The sequence below is a fragment of the Sapajus apella genome, unplaced genomic scaffold (genome assembly GCF_009761245.1).
Source record: "Sapajus apella isolate SASKATOON/1434 unplaced genomic scaffold, GSC_monkey_1.0 scaffold102, whole genome shotgun sequence".
Lineage (NCBI taxonomy): Eukaryota > Metazoa > Chordata > Mammalia > Primates > Cebidae > Sapajus > Sapajus apella.
Window position 1 is genome coordinate 7,255,604 of NW_022437042.1, and position 15,965 is coordinate 7,271,568.

Here is a 15,965-nt window from a genome sequence, read left to right on the forward strand (position 1 = left end):
CATGGTTTCACTACATTGGCCAGACTGGTCTTGAACTCCTGACCTCAGGTGATCCACCCACCTGGGCCTCCCAAAGTGCTGGGATTATAGGTGTGAACCACCACACCTGGCCCCACCTTTCACTCTTTTTTTTTTTTTTTTTTTTTTTTTTTTTCGAGACGGCGTTTCGCTCTTGTTACCCAGGCTGGAGTGCAATGGCACGATCTCGGCTCACCGCAACCTCCGCCTCCTGGGTTCAGGCAATTCTCCTGCCTCAGCCTCCTGAGGAGCTGGGATTACAGGCACGCGCCACCATGCCCAGCTAATTTTTTGTATTTTTAGTAGAGACGGGGTTTCACCATGTTGACCAGGATGGTCTTGATCTCTTGACCTCGTGATCCACCCGCCTCGGCCTCCCAAAGTGCTGGGATTACAGGCTTGAGCCACCGCGCCCGGCCTTCACTCTTTTTTTAAAATTTATTTTTATTATTTTTTATTTTTAATTTTTTTTCTCCGCCGCCACTGCCTCACTCTTAAACTCTATGGTAATTCTGTTTTTCCACCCTTCTCAAAAAACTCACACTCTGCTAATGTGTATATGTTGTTCACTTGAGTGCTTCTAAATAAATACTTACTTTTCAAAACAGTGAAATCTGAACTATTAGCATGGAAATAACCTCTGGGAAGATAAGATCTCCACTCAAAAGCTTCAAATTAAGATTCTGCTGCTCATGTTGAATGATAGTTTTACCTAATATTTCTGAAATAGGGTAGCTAGTTGAACTACACAAAACATCTACCATTATGAAATGAGAATATATTTGATTTTATACCTTGTTTTTTTTCTTTTTGAGAGTCTTGCTCTGTCGCCAGGTGCCAGGCTGGAGTGCAGTGGTGCGATCTGGGCTCACTGCAACCTCTGCCTCCTGGGTTCAAGCAATTCTCCTGCCTCAGCCTCCCCAGTAGCTGGGACTACAGGTGTGCCACTACGCCCAGCTAATTTTTGTATTTTTAGTAGAGACGGGCTTTCACCATGTTGGCCAGGATGGTCTCGATCTCTTGACCTCATGATCCACCCGCCTCGGCCTCCCAAAGTGTTGGGATACAGGTGTGAGCCACTGTGCCTGGCCTGGCCTATACCTTTTTCTTTCTTTCTTTTTTTTTTTTTTTTTGAGATGAAGAGTCTCATTCTGTCACCCAGGCTGGAGTGCAGTGGCGCGATCTCAGATCATTGCAACCTCCGCTTCCCAGATTCAGGTGATTCCCCTCCCTCAGCCTTCCGAATAGCCTCCTGTGTGCCACCACGTCTGGCTAATTTTTGTATTTTTTGGTAGAAATGGGGTTTCATCATGTTGGCCAGGCTGGTCTTGAACTCCTTACTCCAAGTGATCCGGCCACCTCAGACTCCCAAAGTTTTGGGATTACAGATGTGAGCCACTTTGCCTGGCCACTTATATCTATTTTGATTGACTTGAAATAAAATTTAACACCTCAGAGAAGATAATTCTCATGTGTTTTGTATTATATTGAACATTAATGCTTCAGGATAATTACAGACTTGGAAATGTTTAATCCAGTCTCCTAGTCCATGCTGAACTCATAATTTACAAGGCAACCCAATTCATTTTGTGCTACTATCAATTGTTATAAATCTGATCTTTGGGTTAAAATCTACTGTTTATAATTGTATTTATTGATCTTAATTCTGCCCTCAAGCTATACAAAATTTGAATCTCTTTTCTACGTGGTAACCTTTTAGATATCTTAAGGTAGTAATTCTGTCCTCTCTACCCTTCCCCTCACAATTTTTACAACCTTTGGGATAAATATCCTTTGCCATTCCAACTATTTCTCGTATGATAACATTTTCATCATCCTGATAGCTCCCTAAGGACATTAAACTTTGTTAATATCCCTTCCAAAATGTATTTGGAACTGGAAATAGTATCCCTTGGTAGCTGAATTGGATCTGGATGTTGTACATCTGGACACTAATGCAGCTTGAAGTTGCTGTTTTTTAGTAGACTTGTAGTGTTGGCTCATGTTGAATTTATAATTAATTAAAATCCCAAGGTTTTAATCTGGAGGATTGCCTTTATGTGACTTCTTTTTAAACCAAGTCTCCATCTTCTTTTAGTTATGTAACAGATTTTTTTTTTTTTTTTTTTTTGAGATGGAGTTTCGCTCTTGTTGCCCAGGCTGGAGTGTAATGGTGTGATCTCTGCCCACTGCAACCTCCGTGTCCCGTGTCCAAGCGATTCTCCTGCCTCAGCCTCCTGAGTAGCTGGGATTACAGGCATGCACCACCAGGCCCCGTCAAATTTTTTTTTTTTTTCCATTTTTGAGATGCTTGCTCTGTCACCCAGGCTGGGGTGCAGTGGCACGATCTTGGCTCACTGCCACCTCCACCTCCTGGGTTCAAGTGATTTTACTGACTCACAGCCCGGCCAACATGATGAAACCCTGTGTCTACTAAAAATACAAACAATTAGCCAGGTGTGGTGGCGGTTATCTGTGATCCCAGCTACTCGGGAGACTGAGGCAGGAGAATCGCTTGAACCTGGGAGGCGGAGGTTGCAGTAAGCCAAGATCTCACCACTGTACTCCAGCCTGGGCAACAAAGCGAGACCCTGTCTCAAAAAGAAAAAAAAAAAAAAAAAAAGAAAGTCATGGAGACCATATTCCAAAAGTTGTGTGCAGATATAACTCAGCTCTTGAGGTATATGAGTTAATACCATGATAAATTCACATGGCCAGGAAAGACTGATGTCCACTGCCAGCTTGCTTTGTGTTGAACATTACTCCAAGAGAGATTAAATTCTAAGACATATTGTGTCAACATAAAGGCAAAAGAGCTGGCTAATTCTTCTCAACAAATCAATTAATGCACATACAATATAGAGATAGAGTCATTGTGTCCATTCTGTCATTTTGCGTTTGACAAGTTTATATTGACCATGTTATCAGGCAATTCGGGAGATTCTGGAGAACCAGGTTTGCCTCATAGCTAGGGTTGCCATATCCTCTAGTTTGCCTGGGGCAACCCTGATTTATGCCTGTTGTCCCAGTGTGATTATTACTAGTATAATTTTTCGCTTTGAGAAGTGTCCAGGTTTGGAACATAAATTATCTTGCCACCCTTCGCATAACCTAATGGGTTTCCTTTAGTATTTTATCTGGGTTAAACATTACACAGCTGTAAATTGGCAGCTCTAATAAGACTGCAACAATACTTATCTTCCATTTGAACAGATTGTTCCTTGACCAAGGGAAGTTAATAGTAAAAGTAACCGCAGGGCACATGTTCCCAGGACCTCCCGAGGGCTGTGTCATGGGCAAAAAAAAAAAAAAAAAAAAAAAAAAAAAAAAGATAATAGCAATTAAGGTTTCCAAGTACTTAGAATTTTTCCTGAGCCACCCTGTAGAGGGCAATATTATATATATATCTGGAATTATCCAGTTCTAACAAAAAATGAGCTCTTGTTCATGCATGAAAATCAGAAATATTTGATACTCTTAAAGAATACATTGGAACCAATATTATGATTAAAACATATTTTGCTTCAATTCCATCTTCTCTAATCAGAAGAGACCCTCACCATGGATACTTGCATGAGTCATCCAGGAAGTTTACTCAGTTTCTACAATGAGGATCTTAATAAATAAAAAAGTAAATAAATAAATAAATAAAAACATATTTTGCTAAGCAAAGAAATATTAAAAATTAATTCATTAACATTCTGAACATTTTTTAATTTGTAAAAACCGAATTTTGATGCTTTGAATATACAATGATTCATTATAACAATTATGCATAGACTTTGATAATCTGCATATTTTATGCTTCTTTATGTTTTTCCTAATTAATGATTTGACATGGTTAATAATTATAATATATTCTGCATCACAGTTCCATATTTATGTAAAGTAAGCATTTAAAGATTATTAGTTTTATTCTACCTGCTTAAATTTTACTTTCCTCAAAAAGAGAAAACAAAAATGCTAGATTTTACTTTATGACTTGAATTATGTGGTAATGTTGAACTCTAGTATTTAAAATTAGAATGTTTCTTAGAGGTCGTGTCATTATTTTTATGTCCTAAGTGGATAATTTGTTAGCTCCTAGTAACAAAAGTCTATTGCTTATGTTTCACATTGTGGATTTCCTAATATAATGTTCTCTTTTTAGAAAAGGTGGACAAGTCCTATTTTCAAGAGAAGATGACTTTTAACAGTTTTGAAGGATCTAAAACTTGTGTACCTGCAGACATCAATAAGGATGAAGAATTTGTAGAAGAGTTTAATAGATTAAAAACTTTTGCTAATTTTCCAAGTAGTAGTCCTGTTTCAGCATCAACACTGGCAAGAGCAGGGTTTCTTTATACTGGTGAAGGAGATACCGTGCGGTGCTTTAGTTGTCATGCAGCTGTAGATAGATGGCAATATGGAGACTCAGCAATTGGAAGACACAGGAAAGTATCCCCAAATTGCAGATTTATCAACGGCTTTTATTTTGAAAATAGTGCCACGCAACCTACAAATTCTGGTATCCAGAATGGTCAGTACAAAGTTGAAAACTATCTGGGAAGCAGAAATCATTTTGCTTTAGACAGGCCATCTGAGACACATGCAGACTATCTTTTGAGAACTGGGCAGGTTGTAGATATATCAGACACCATATACCCGAGGAACCCTGCCATGTATAGGGAAGAAGCTAGATTGAAGTCCTTTCAGAACTGGCCAGACTATGCCCACCTAACCCCAAGAGAGTTAGCGAGTGCTGGACTCTACTACACAGGTGTTGATGACCAAGTGCAGTGCTTTTGTTGTGGTGGAAAACTGAAAAATTGGGAACCTTGTGATCGTGCCTGGTCAGAACACAAGCGACATTTTCCTAATTGCTTCTTTGTTTTGGGCCGCAATCTTAATATCCGAAGTGAATCTGATCCTGTGAGTTCTGATAGGAATTACCCAAATTCAACAAATCTTCCAAGAAATCCATCCATGGCAGATTATGAAGCACGGATCATTACTTTTGGGACGTGGATATACTCAGTTAACAAGGAGCAGCTTGCAAGAGCTGGATTTTATGCTTTAGGTAAACTTTATTATAAAACCAATAAATAACTTTCCAACTATGCCAGGGCTCCTAAAAAGTAAACAGATGCCTTTAGCCCCCCGAACTGGTAAATATTTAGGTATAATTTGGCACGATTATACCTATATTCATCTTATTCTGTGAACTCTTATGTTGAACCTGTAATGTAACTACTGAATTTATGTGAAAAAGACTACCATATTATGAGTCATGTTTCTTTTCATGTAATTGTTTTTAGGAAGTAATAACATGCAAAAGATGGTAGACATCCCCAATAACAAAATGGGTCTAATAAAATACTTTGATTTATTGAGCACCTATTATATGTGCACAGTATGTATACTTCATGCATTTTCTCTAAGCTTCACAATAACTTTATTTTTTTCTTTCTTCTTTCTTTTTCTTTCTCTCCTTTCCTTTCTTTCCTTTTCCCTCCCTCCCTTCCTTCCTTTCTTTCCTCCCCTCCTCTCCCCTCCTCTCCCTTCCTCTTCCTCTCCCCTCCCCCCTCCTCCCCTCCCTTCTCTTCTTCGGGGTTTCACCATGACCAGGATGGTCTCAATCTCCTGACTTCATTATCTACCCATCACAGCCTTCCAAGGTGCTGGGATTACAGGCATGAGCTACCACACCCAGCCCACAATAACTTTAATAACTTTTTTTTATTTTTTTGAGACAGAGTTTCGCTCTCGTTGCCCAGGCTGGACCACCTGGCCCACAATAACTTTAATAACTTTTTTTTTTTTGAGATGAAGTTTCACTCTTGTTGCCCAGACTAGAATGCAATAGCACAGTTTCAGCTTACCGCAACCTCTGCCTCCCAGGTTCAAGCAATCCTCCTGCCTCAGCCTCTCGAGTAGCTGGGATTACAGGCTTGCGCCAACACGCCTGGCTAATTTTGTATTTTTAGTAGAGACGGGGTTTCTCCTTGTTGGTCAGGCTGGTCTCAAACTCCCTACCTCAGGTGATACACCGGCCTCAGCCTCCCAAAATGCTGGGATTACAGGCGTGAGCCCCTGCACCTGGCACTTTTTTTTTTTTTTTTTTTTGAGACAGAGTCTCACTCCATTACCTAAACTGGAGTGCAGTGGCCTGATCTTGGCTCACTGCAACCTCTGCCTCCTGGGTTCAAGCTATTATTGTGCCTCAGCCTCCTGAGTAGCTAGAATTACAGGCACGTACCTGTACCAATACCACGCATGGATAATTTTTGTGTTTTTTAATAGGGACAGTGTTTTGCCATGTTGGCCAGGCTGGTCTCAAACTCCCGACTTCAAGTGATCTGCCCACCTCAGCCTCCCAAAGTGTTGGAATTTCAGGTGTGAGCTACCATGCTTATCTTCACAATAACTTTATTTATTTATTTATTTTTTTGAGATGGAGTCTCACTCTGTCACCAGGCTGGAGTACAGTGGCGCAATCTCGGCTCACTGCCACCTCCCCCTCCTGGGTTCAAGCAATTCTCCTGCCTCAGTCTCCCAAGTAACTGGAACTACGGGTGCGCGCCACCACGCCCAGCTGTTTTGTATTTTTAGTAGAGACAGGGTTTCACCATGTTGGCCAGGATGGTCTTGATCTCTTGACTTTGTGATCTGCCCACCTTGGCCTCCCAAAGTGCTGGGATTACAGGTGTGAGCCACCGTGCCTGGCCCACAGTAACTTTATTAAAAGAGCTAACATTAGAGAGTTTAGTTTCACTCATGCTGTATTAAAAGTGACGCCTGCCTTTAGTACACAATGCAAGCTGCCTTGTATTATGCTTCGTGCTTCCAATGAGTGCTTTTCAGATGGACTGTAGTAGACATGCCTGGAAGGGCCATTGGTGTGATTGCTTCTAAAGATATTTTTAAAAATTGTACCATTATATATTTGACCCATTTATTTTAAGATTGAATAATGCCTATAAAATATTGGTTATTTCAAAAGATTTTATTTATGTACCATTATATAGTAATCTTGAAGGTTTGTTTAGTGTCACGTAGCTATAAACTTAGAGAAACTTATCTCATAATTCCATTATGTAGAACTTTAATGTTACTAAATACTTGGAAAATAACTTGTTTTAAAGTTTCACAGTTTGAAACAGTAAGTAAAATATTGGTGGCCCAAATAACATACTAAAAAGTATGCTGGGTGCGGTGGCTCACTCCTGTAATCCCAGCGCTTTGAGAGGCCAAGGTAGGCAGATTATTTGAGGTCAGGAATTCGAGATCAGACTGGCCAGCATGGTAAAACCCCGTTTCTACCAAAAATATAAAAAATCGGCCGGGCACGGTGGCTCAAGCCTGTAATCCCAGCACTGTGGGAGGCCGAGGCGGGTGGATCACGAGGTCAAGAGATCGAGACCATCCTGGTCAACATGGTGAAACCCAGTCTCTACTAAAAATACAAAACATTAACTGGGCATGGTGGTGTGTGCCTGTAATCCCAGCGACTCAGGAGGCTGGGGCAGGAGAATTGCCTGAACCTGGGAGGCGGAGGTTGCGGTGAGCTGAGATCGCGCCATTGCACTCCAGCCTGACAGCCTAGGTAACAAGAGCGAAACTCCGTCTCAAAAAAAAATAAATAAATAAAAATCAGCCAGGTGTGGTTGTGCATGCTTAAATCCCAGCTACTTGGGAGGCTGAGGTAGGAGAATCACTTGAACTCAGGAGTTGGAGGTTGTAGTGAGCCGAGACTGTGCCATTATACTCCAGTCTGGGCAGCAGAGCAAGACTCAGTCTCAAAAAAAAAAAAAAAAAAAGTAACAATCTTTTTTTTTTTTTTTTTTTTTTTAAAGACGGGGTTTCACCATGTTGGTCAGGCTGGTCTTGAACTCCCGACCTCAGGTGATCCACCCGCCTTGGCCTCCAAAATGCTTGGATTAAAGACGTGAGCCACCACAACCAGTCGCAATCTTAATTTTTAACGTAAAACTTGGGTAGTTTTATTTTTGTTCTGTAAAAATACCTCAGATTGAATCAGTGGATTTAGTATTTCTTCCTCAAATGATAAAGATCATATGTGTTACTTAGATGTGAATTTGAGTGTCTTGTTTTAAGCTGTGAGATTTTCATGTTTTTTAGATGTGCTTAATTTATTTATTTTTTTCTTTTTTCAAAGATGGGGTTTCTCCATGATGGCCAGGCTGGTCTTGAATTCCTGACCTCAGGTGATCCACCCACCTCGGCCTCCCAAAGTGCTAGGATTACAGGCGTGAGCCACCGCGCCCGGCGATGTGCTTAATTTTTAGGTGTTAACTGAATATTTTTGTGTAAGCTTCTAATTGCACAAATACATAATTCTTGTGTGTTTTCTTAGGTGACGGTGATAAAGTAAAGTGCTTTCACTGTGGAGGAGGGCTAACTGATTGGAAGCCCAGTGAAGACCCTTGGGAACAACATGCTAAATGGTATCCAGGGTAAGATACTCAGTTATTCATTCATTCACAGGCAAGTTGGATAGCATGCAGTGGGAGACTTGAATTACTTTTTACCTCAACGATTTCTACCTTCACTATGGCTTGAAATTCATGCCAGATTTATAAAAATGGGGAGAAAACCCACCTAAGCCTTCTCTGATGCCAAAACATCCACTGCTTATGTATCATATCTATGACATTCAAATTATCCCATTTATTTTTTATTTTATTTATTTTTTGAGACAGTCTCACTCTGTTGCCCAGGCTGGAGTGCAGCAGCACAGTCTAGGTTCACTGCAACTTCTGCTTGCCGGGTTTAAGCAATTCTCTTGCCTCAGCCTCCCAAGTAGCTGGGATTACAGGCACCCACCACCACACCCGGCTAATTTTTGTATTTTTAGTAGAGACAGGGTTTCACCATGTTGGCCAGGCTGGTCTCGAGCTCCTGACCTCAGGTAATTGGCCCGCCTCAGCCTCACAAAGTGCTGGGATTACAGGTGTTAGCCACTGCACCTGGCCAGATTATCCCATTTCTTTTTTTAGTTTTTATCTTTGAGACGAAGTTTTACTCGTCGCCCAGGCTGGAGTGCAGTGGCACGATCTTGGTTCACTGCAACCTCTGCCCCTTGTGCCTCAGCCTCCCTAGTAGCTGGGATTACAGGTACCTGCCACCATGCCCAGCTAATTTTTGTATTTTTAGTGGAGACAGGGTTTCACCATGTTGGTCAGACTGGTCTTGAACTCCTTACCTCAGGTGATCCTCCTGCCCTAGCCTCCCAAAGTGCTGGGATTACAGGCATGAGCCACCACACTTGGCCTCTAGGTTATTCCATTTCTAAATACAAATTAGGCAATGTGCACTCTTTTGTTGTTGGAAGTAGGCTCTTTTATGATTGGCATGAGAGCCCATGTTGCCAAGGAGATTCCTTAAGAAGCCATCATACCCCTAGGAAATATAAATGTATCTCATTATCTCTATGACACACAACCGTTCACATTTTAAAATCTCTGGGTAGGGTGTGGTGACTCACTCCTGTAATCCCAGCACTTTGGGAGGCTGAGGTGGGTGGATTGCTGGAGCTCAAGAGTTCGAGATTAACCTGGGCAACATAGTGAGACCCTGTCTCTACAAGAAATACAAAAAAATGTAGCCAGGCATGGTGGCATACACCTTTAGCCCCAGTTACTTGTGAAGCTGAGGTGAGAGGATTGCTTGAGCTGGAGGCAGAGGTTGCTTGAGCTGGGATGACGCCACTGCGCTCAGTGCCACTGCACTCCAGCCTGGGCAAGAAAGTGAGACCCCATCTCAAAAAAAAAAAAAAACAAAAAAGCAATATTTCGGAACAATCATTTGAAAAGAAATCTTAGCCTTAAATAGCCTAAAGAATTCCTTTTTAATAGGCAATTGATTAATTCTCTAACTAAAACCTGTTAAGAAGATTGTCTGGGTGCAGTGGCTCATGCCTATAATCCTAGCACTTTGGGAGGCTGAGGTGGGCAGATCACTTGAGGCGAGGAGTTCGAGACCAGCCTGACCAACATGGTAAAATTCTGTCTCTAAAAATACAAAATACTAAAAATACAAAAATTAGCCAGGCATGGTGGTGCATGCCTATAATCTCAGCTACTGGGGAGGCTGAGGCAGGAAAATCGCTTGAACCCAGGTGGTGGAAGTTGCAGTGAGTCAAGATCGCGCCATTGCACTCCAGCCTGGGTGACAGACCGAGACTCTGTCTCAAAAAAAAAGCCAAGGTGCTAATTTAATAAGTTGTTCTAGAAAGACCACAAGTTGATATTTTTTCCTCTACTAACATTAGCAGAGGTAACATAACAAAGGGAATTTGTTTAACCTTAAAATGACAGTCAGATAGGGAACTGGGTAACATTTTACTTTGTGGCTCCTTAGAAGCATTGAAAAACAAGTTAATGGCATTAATAGAATTAATATGATGGCGATTATATCTTTTCTTATACTTCACTAATTTATCAGCTACTAAAGTTTATCCTTTTAATTGTTTAGGTGTAAATATCTGTTGGAACAAAAGGGACAAGAATATGTAAACAATATTCATTTAACCCATTCATTTGAGGAGTGTCTGGTAAGTCTCATTATATAATTTATATTTTCAAATATTATATCATTTGTTTTATAGTTATTTCTTCATGTAAAATTCACAATATAGTATAAATCAATTTATGTGTACATTACATGAAAACAAAAATTTTAATTTAAAAACAAAATAATAATAAATGTATGATGGGCTTTAAAGGTGAGAGCTAGCCAGGCACAGTGTTTCACGCCTGTAATTACAACATTTTGAGAGGCCAAGGAGAGAGGATCACTTGAGCCCAGGAGTTTGAGATCAGCCTAGGCAACATAGTGAGACACTGTCTCTACAAAAAATTTAAAAAACCAATTAGCCAGACATGCGGTACATGCCTGTATGTAGTCCAGCTACTTGGGAGGCTGAGGCGGGAGGATTGCTTGACCCCAGAAGGTCAGAGGATGCAGTGAGCCATGTTCACTCCACTGCACTCCAGCCTGAGTGAGACAGCGAGACCTATCTCTTAAAAAAGAGAGAGAGAGAGAGAGAGAGGCTAAAAAGTGTTTTCTTATTCTTTACCTGAAGTAAATTTGTGAAAAGGGAATCAGGATAAACTGATTTACGTATTAATGTAGGCAAAAATGGGCTTGAACTAGAATACTAAAAGTCCCTTCGCCTTCTGAAATTAGGTATTTGTATAATATGCTTTGTACTCGTAAGTAGTTTTAAACTTTTTGCAGACAATATTTAAAATCTCAAAAATGTATCTGAATTGATAGGATGGGCTGAGCGTGGTAGTTCATACCTGTAATCCCTGCACTTTGGGAGACCAAGGCAGATGGATCACCTGAGGTCAGGAGTTCGAGATGAGCCTGGCCATTGTGATGAAACCCAGTCTCTACTAAAAATACAAAAAATTAGCCAGGTGTGGTGGTGGGCACCTGTAATCTCAGCTATTTGGCAGGCTGAGGCAGGAGAATCACTTGAACCCAGGAGGTGGAGGTTGCAGTGAGCCAAGATCGTGCCACTGCACTCCAGCCTGGGCAACAAGAATGAAACTCTGTCTCAAAAATTAAAAAAATAAAAAAATTGATATCATAAACTGGGGTGGCCAAGACACTAGTAATAGGTAGAAAGAACGCTAGACTAAAATGGGAGAATAGAGTTGCCCGAATGGCTCTACCTTAAAGTCATTCATTTTCCCTGGGCCTCAGCTTCTTGTTTGTAAAATGAAGGATTGGATTAGATAATCTTATAACTTCAGCTCCATCAGGCTATGTCTCTTGTGAATATTCATATATTGAATTGAAATAAAGCCAATTTATTTTAAATTTATGATTAACTTTTCAAATTGAAATGATTGCCTCTACCAAAAATAATTCTAACTTTTACAATTCATATTTCTGTTATAGGTAAGAACTACTGAGAAAACACCATCACTAACTAGAAGAATTGGTAAATATGCTTGTTAAATTAAATATCCCTTTAATTTAACTTCCAATTTATTATAGTTATTATTTATGGGGTGGAAAGATAGGCATGTTCTTTCAAGGTCATCATAATATATTTATTTGAGATGAGATTACTATAATTTAAAAATTTAGATGGTGGACAGTGGGTCATGCCTGTAATCCCAGCACTTTGGGAGGCCAAGGCAGGCAGATCACTTGAGCTCAGGAGTTTGAGACCAGACTGGGCAACATGGCAAAACCCCGTCCCTAAAAAAAAAATATGTATACACACACACACACACACACACACACACACCATATATATATATAAAACAAAAATTTTATTAAAAAGAATTTAATGAAGTACTTTTAAATTTCAGTCATAGGCCGGGCACGCTGGCTCACGCCTGTAATCCCAACACTTTGGGAAGCGGAGGCGGGCAGATCACCTGAGGTCAGGAGTTCAAGATCAGCCTGGCCAACGTGGTGAAACCCCGTCTCTACTAAAAATACAAAAATTAGCTGGGCATGATGGTGTGCACCTGTAATCCCAGCTACTTGGGAGACTGAGGCAGGATAATCTCTTGAACCTGGGCAGCGGAGGTTGCAGTGAGCCGAGATCATGCCAGTGCACTCCAGCCTGGCAACAGAGTGAGACTCCATCTCAAAAAAAAAAAAAGAAAAAAAATTTCAGTCAGACGTGTCTGTATTAAGAATGTTAGTAGGCCATCAGATACTTTTTCCAAGTTCAGGAGGAACACTCATAGGCTGTCTCATTACCATTTCTGCTAAAATCACGAGAAAGGGTGAAGTGTATTTTTGTCCCTGGGGTTCCTTAAGTAAGCCAGAATTATGAATTCAATGTTATACTAGTGTGCCATTACCATGATAAGCCCTAATCCACCTTCTTCTTTACCCCATACTCTCATTGTACCTTCCCCAGCTTCTTCCCAGACGTGTAAGGTTTGGTTGGTTTACCTCCTGTTACCTCATGGAGAAGTAAAGCTTTTAAAATTCAGAAAGTGGGCAGAGAAAGATAATAATTGAGCAAGGAAGACCGTTGTTATCTCCACTTTTCTATTTTCTTTCTTTTTTTTTTTTTTTTTCGAGTCAGCATTTCACTCTGTCACCCTGACTGGAGTGCAGTGGTGCGGTCTTAGCTCACTGGAAACTCCACCTCCTAGGTTCAAGCGATTCTCCTGCCTCAGCCTCCTGAGTAGCTGGGATTACAGGTACCCGTCACCATGCCCAGCTAATTTTTGTATTTTTTAGTAGAGACAGGGTTTCACCATCTTGGCCAGGCTGGTCTTGAACTCCTGACCTCATGATCCACCCGCCTCAGCCTCCCAAACTGATGGGATTACAGGAGTTAGCTACCGCGCCTGGTGTTATCCCCACTTTTCAGATGAAGAAACAGTCATAGAGGTTTAAATGACTTGCCCACAGTCACATTACAAATCATTAGTGGAACTAGGACTACAAGCAAGGTCTTCTGAATCCTACATCACACTGCAGATCTCATTTTCAACTTAGGCATCATATTTCAAAAGTAGTAGAAAGTTTAATTTTGAATGTATTTAGTGATTCCCCATTCCTATACTGGTAGCATCATCTATTTAGTCTCTTAAGAATTACAAGGGGCTGGGTGTGATGGCTTACACCTGTAATCCCAGCACTTTGGGAGGCTGAGGCCGGTGGATCACCGGAGGGCAGGAGTTCGAGACCAGCCTGATCAACATGGTGAAACTGGGCCTCTACTAAAAATACAAAATTAGCCAGGCGTGGTGGCTCATGACTGTAATCCCAGCTACTTGGGAGGCTGAGGCAGGAGAATTGCTTGAATCCAGGAGGTGGAGGTTGCAGTGAGCCAAGATTGCACCATTGCACTCCAGCCTGGGCAACAAGAGCAAAAACTCCATCTCAAAAGAGAGAAGAATTACAAGGCATGACAGTACTGTATAGGTATTCATAAATATGCTTGAGAAGGAGAGCTACTTTAATATTAGTTGATATGGGTTTTATAATGGGCATAAACAATACAACCTAAGAAATCATTTAGTTTAGCCTATATTGTTAAAGTTTCTTTTTTTTTTTTTTTTTTTTTTGGGACGGAGTTTCGCTCTTGTTACCCAGGCTGGAGTGCAATGGCGCGATCTCGGCTCACCGCGACCGCCGCCTCCTGGGTTCAGGCAATTCTCCTGCCTCAGCCTCCTGAGTAGCTGGGATTACAGACACGCACCACCATGCCCAGCTAATTTTTTTGTATTTTTAGTAGAGACTGGGTTTCACCATGTTGACCAGGATGGTCTCGATCTCTTGACCTCGTGATCCACCCGCCTCGGCCTCCCAAAGTGCTGGGATTACAGGCTTGAGCCACCGCGCCCGGCCAAAAGCCCATTTCTACTAAAAATACAAAAATTGCTGGGCGCAGTGGTTCATGCCTGTAATCCCAGCACTTTCGGAGGTCGAGGTGCGCAGATCACCTCAGGTCAGGAGTTCAAGACCAGCCTAGCTAACATGGTAAAACCCCGTCTCTACTAAAAATACAAAACTAGCTGAGTGTGGTGGCATGCCCCTGTAATCCCAGCTACTCGGGAGTCTGAGGCAGGAGAATTGCTTGAACCCTGGAGGCAGAGGTTGCAGTGAGCTGAGATTGCGCCATTGCACTTCAGCCGGGACAATAAGGAGCAAAACACCTCAAAAAGAAAAATTACTTGGGCATGGTGGTGCACACCTATAGTCCCAGCTACTCAGGAGGCATAAAAATTCCTTGAACCTGGGAGGCAGAGGTTTCAGTGAGCCAAGATTGTGCCACTGCACTCCAGCCTGGGTGATGGACTGAGATTCTGTCTCAAAAAAGAAAAACCACATAAATTCTGCTCCATGACTGCTTCTGCAGAGCAGGGCTACCCTCTATGCAACGAGTGGCATTGCTACTCTTTAATTGCAGAACACTGTCATTACCCCAACAAGAAACTCCATACTCACCCATCAACAGTCATTCCCCATTGCCCACCCTGCCCCTAGGCCAAGGCAACCAGTAATCTACTTTCTGTCTCTATAGGTTTGCCTAGTCAGGACGTTTAATATAAATGGAATCATGTGATATGTATCTTCAAGGTGCATCTATGTTGTAGTATATATGAGTATTTAGTTCTTTTTTATGGTAGAAAGAGTCCATTGTATAAATAATGTGACATTTTGTTTATCCATTTGTCAGTTGACATTTGTCAGTTGACATTTGTCAATTGACATAGCTAGGCTGGTCTTGAACTCCTCACCACAGGTGATCTGCGTGCCTTGGCCTCCCAAAGTGCTGGGATTACAGGCGTGAGCCACTGTACCCGGCCCATTTTTTAATTTAATTTACTTAATTTATTTTTTGAGACAAGGTCTTGCTCAGTCACCTGGGCTGAAGTGCAGTAGCGCAGTCATACTCACTGTGGCCTCAACCTCCCTGGCTCAAGCGATTCTCCTGCCTCAGCCTTCTGGGTGGCTGGGACTCCAGGTGTGCACCACCACCTGGGATTACAGGCACGCACCACCATGCCCAGCTACTTTTTGGATTTTAGTGGAGACAAGGTTTCACCATGTTGGCCAGGATGATCTCGATCTCCTGACCTCATGATCCGCCCACCTCGGCCTCCTAAAGTGCTGGGATTACAGGTGTGAGCCACGGCACCCAGCCAGAATTTTTGTATTTTTTAAGGAGACAAGGTTTCACCATTTTTGCCCTGCCTGGTCTCGAACTCTTGGGCTCAAACAGTCTGCCTGCCTCAGCCTCTTAAAGTGCTGAGATTACAGGCATGAGTCACTGCACCCGGCCACCTTTTTCACTTTCTTGTTGGTGTTCTTTGAAGCATAAATGTCTTTAATTTTGATGAAATTCAGTTTATCTGTTTTTTGGGGTTTTGCCCATGCTTTTTATGTCACATTTAAGAAACCATTGCGAGGCCGGGCGCGGTGGCTCAAGCCTGTAATCCCAGCACTTTGGG

The 15,965-nt window shown here is 41.8% G+C and overlaps 1 protein-coding gene across 5 annotated transcripts in view; it reads left to right on the forward strand.

The window, feature by feature from the left end:
* The window catches only part of XIAP (X-linked inhibitor of apoptosis), a 40,640-nt gene that overhangs the window by 12,080 nt on the left and 12,595 nt on the right, over positions 1–15,965 (forward strand). For all 5 annotated transcript variants that reach the window (XM_032258437.1, XM_032258434.1, XM_032258435.1 and 2 more), the window contains 4 exons: positions 4,169–5,077; positions 8,375–8,474; positions 10,495–10,573; positions 11,932–11,974. In XM_032258437.1, the coding sequence (XP_032114328.1) occupies positions 4,201–5,077; positions 8,375–8,474; positions 10,495–10,573; positions 11,932–11,974 (1,099 nt within the window). In that variant the 5' untranslated portion in view covers positions 4,169–4,200. The remainder of the gene's footprint in view (positions 1–4,168; positions 5,078–8,374; positions 8,475–10,494; positions 10,574–11,931; positions 11,975–15,965) is intronic.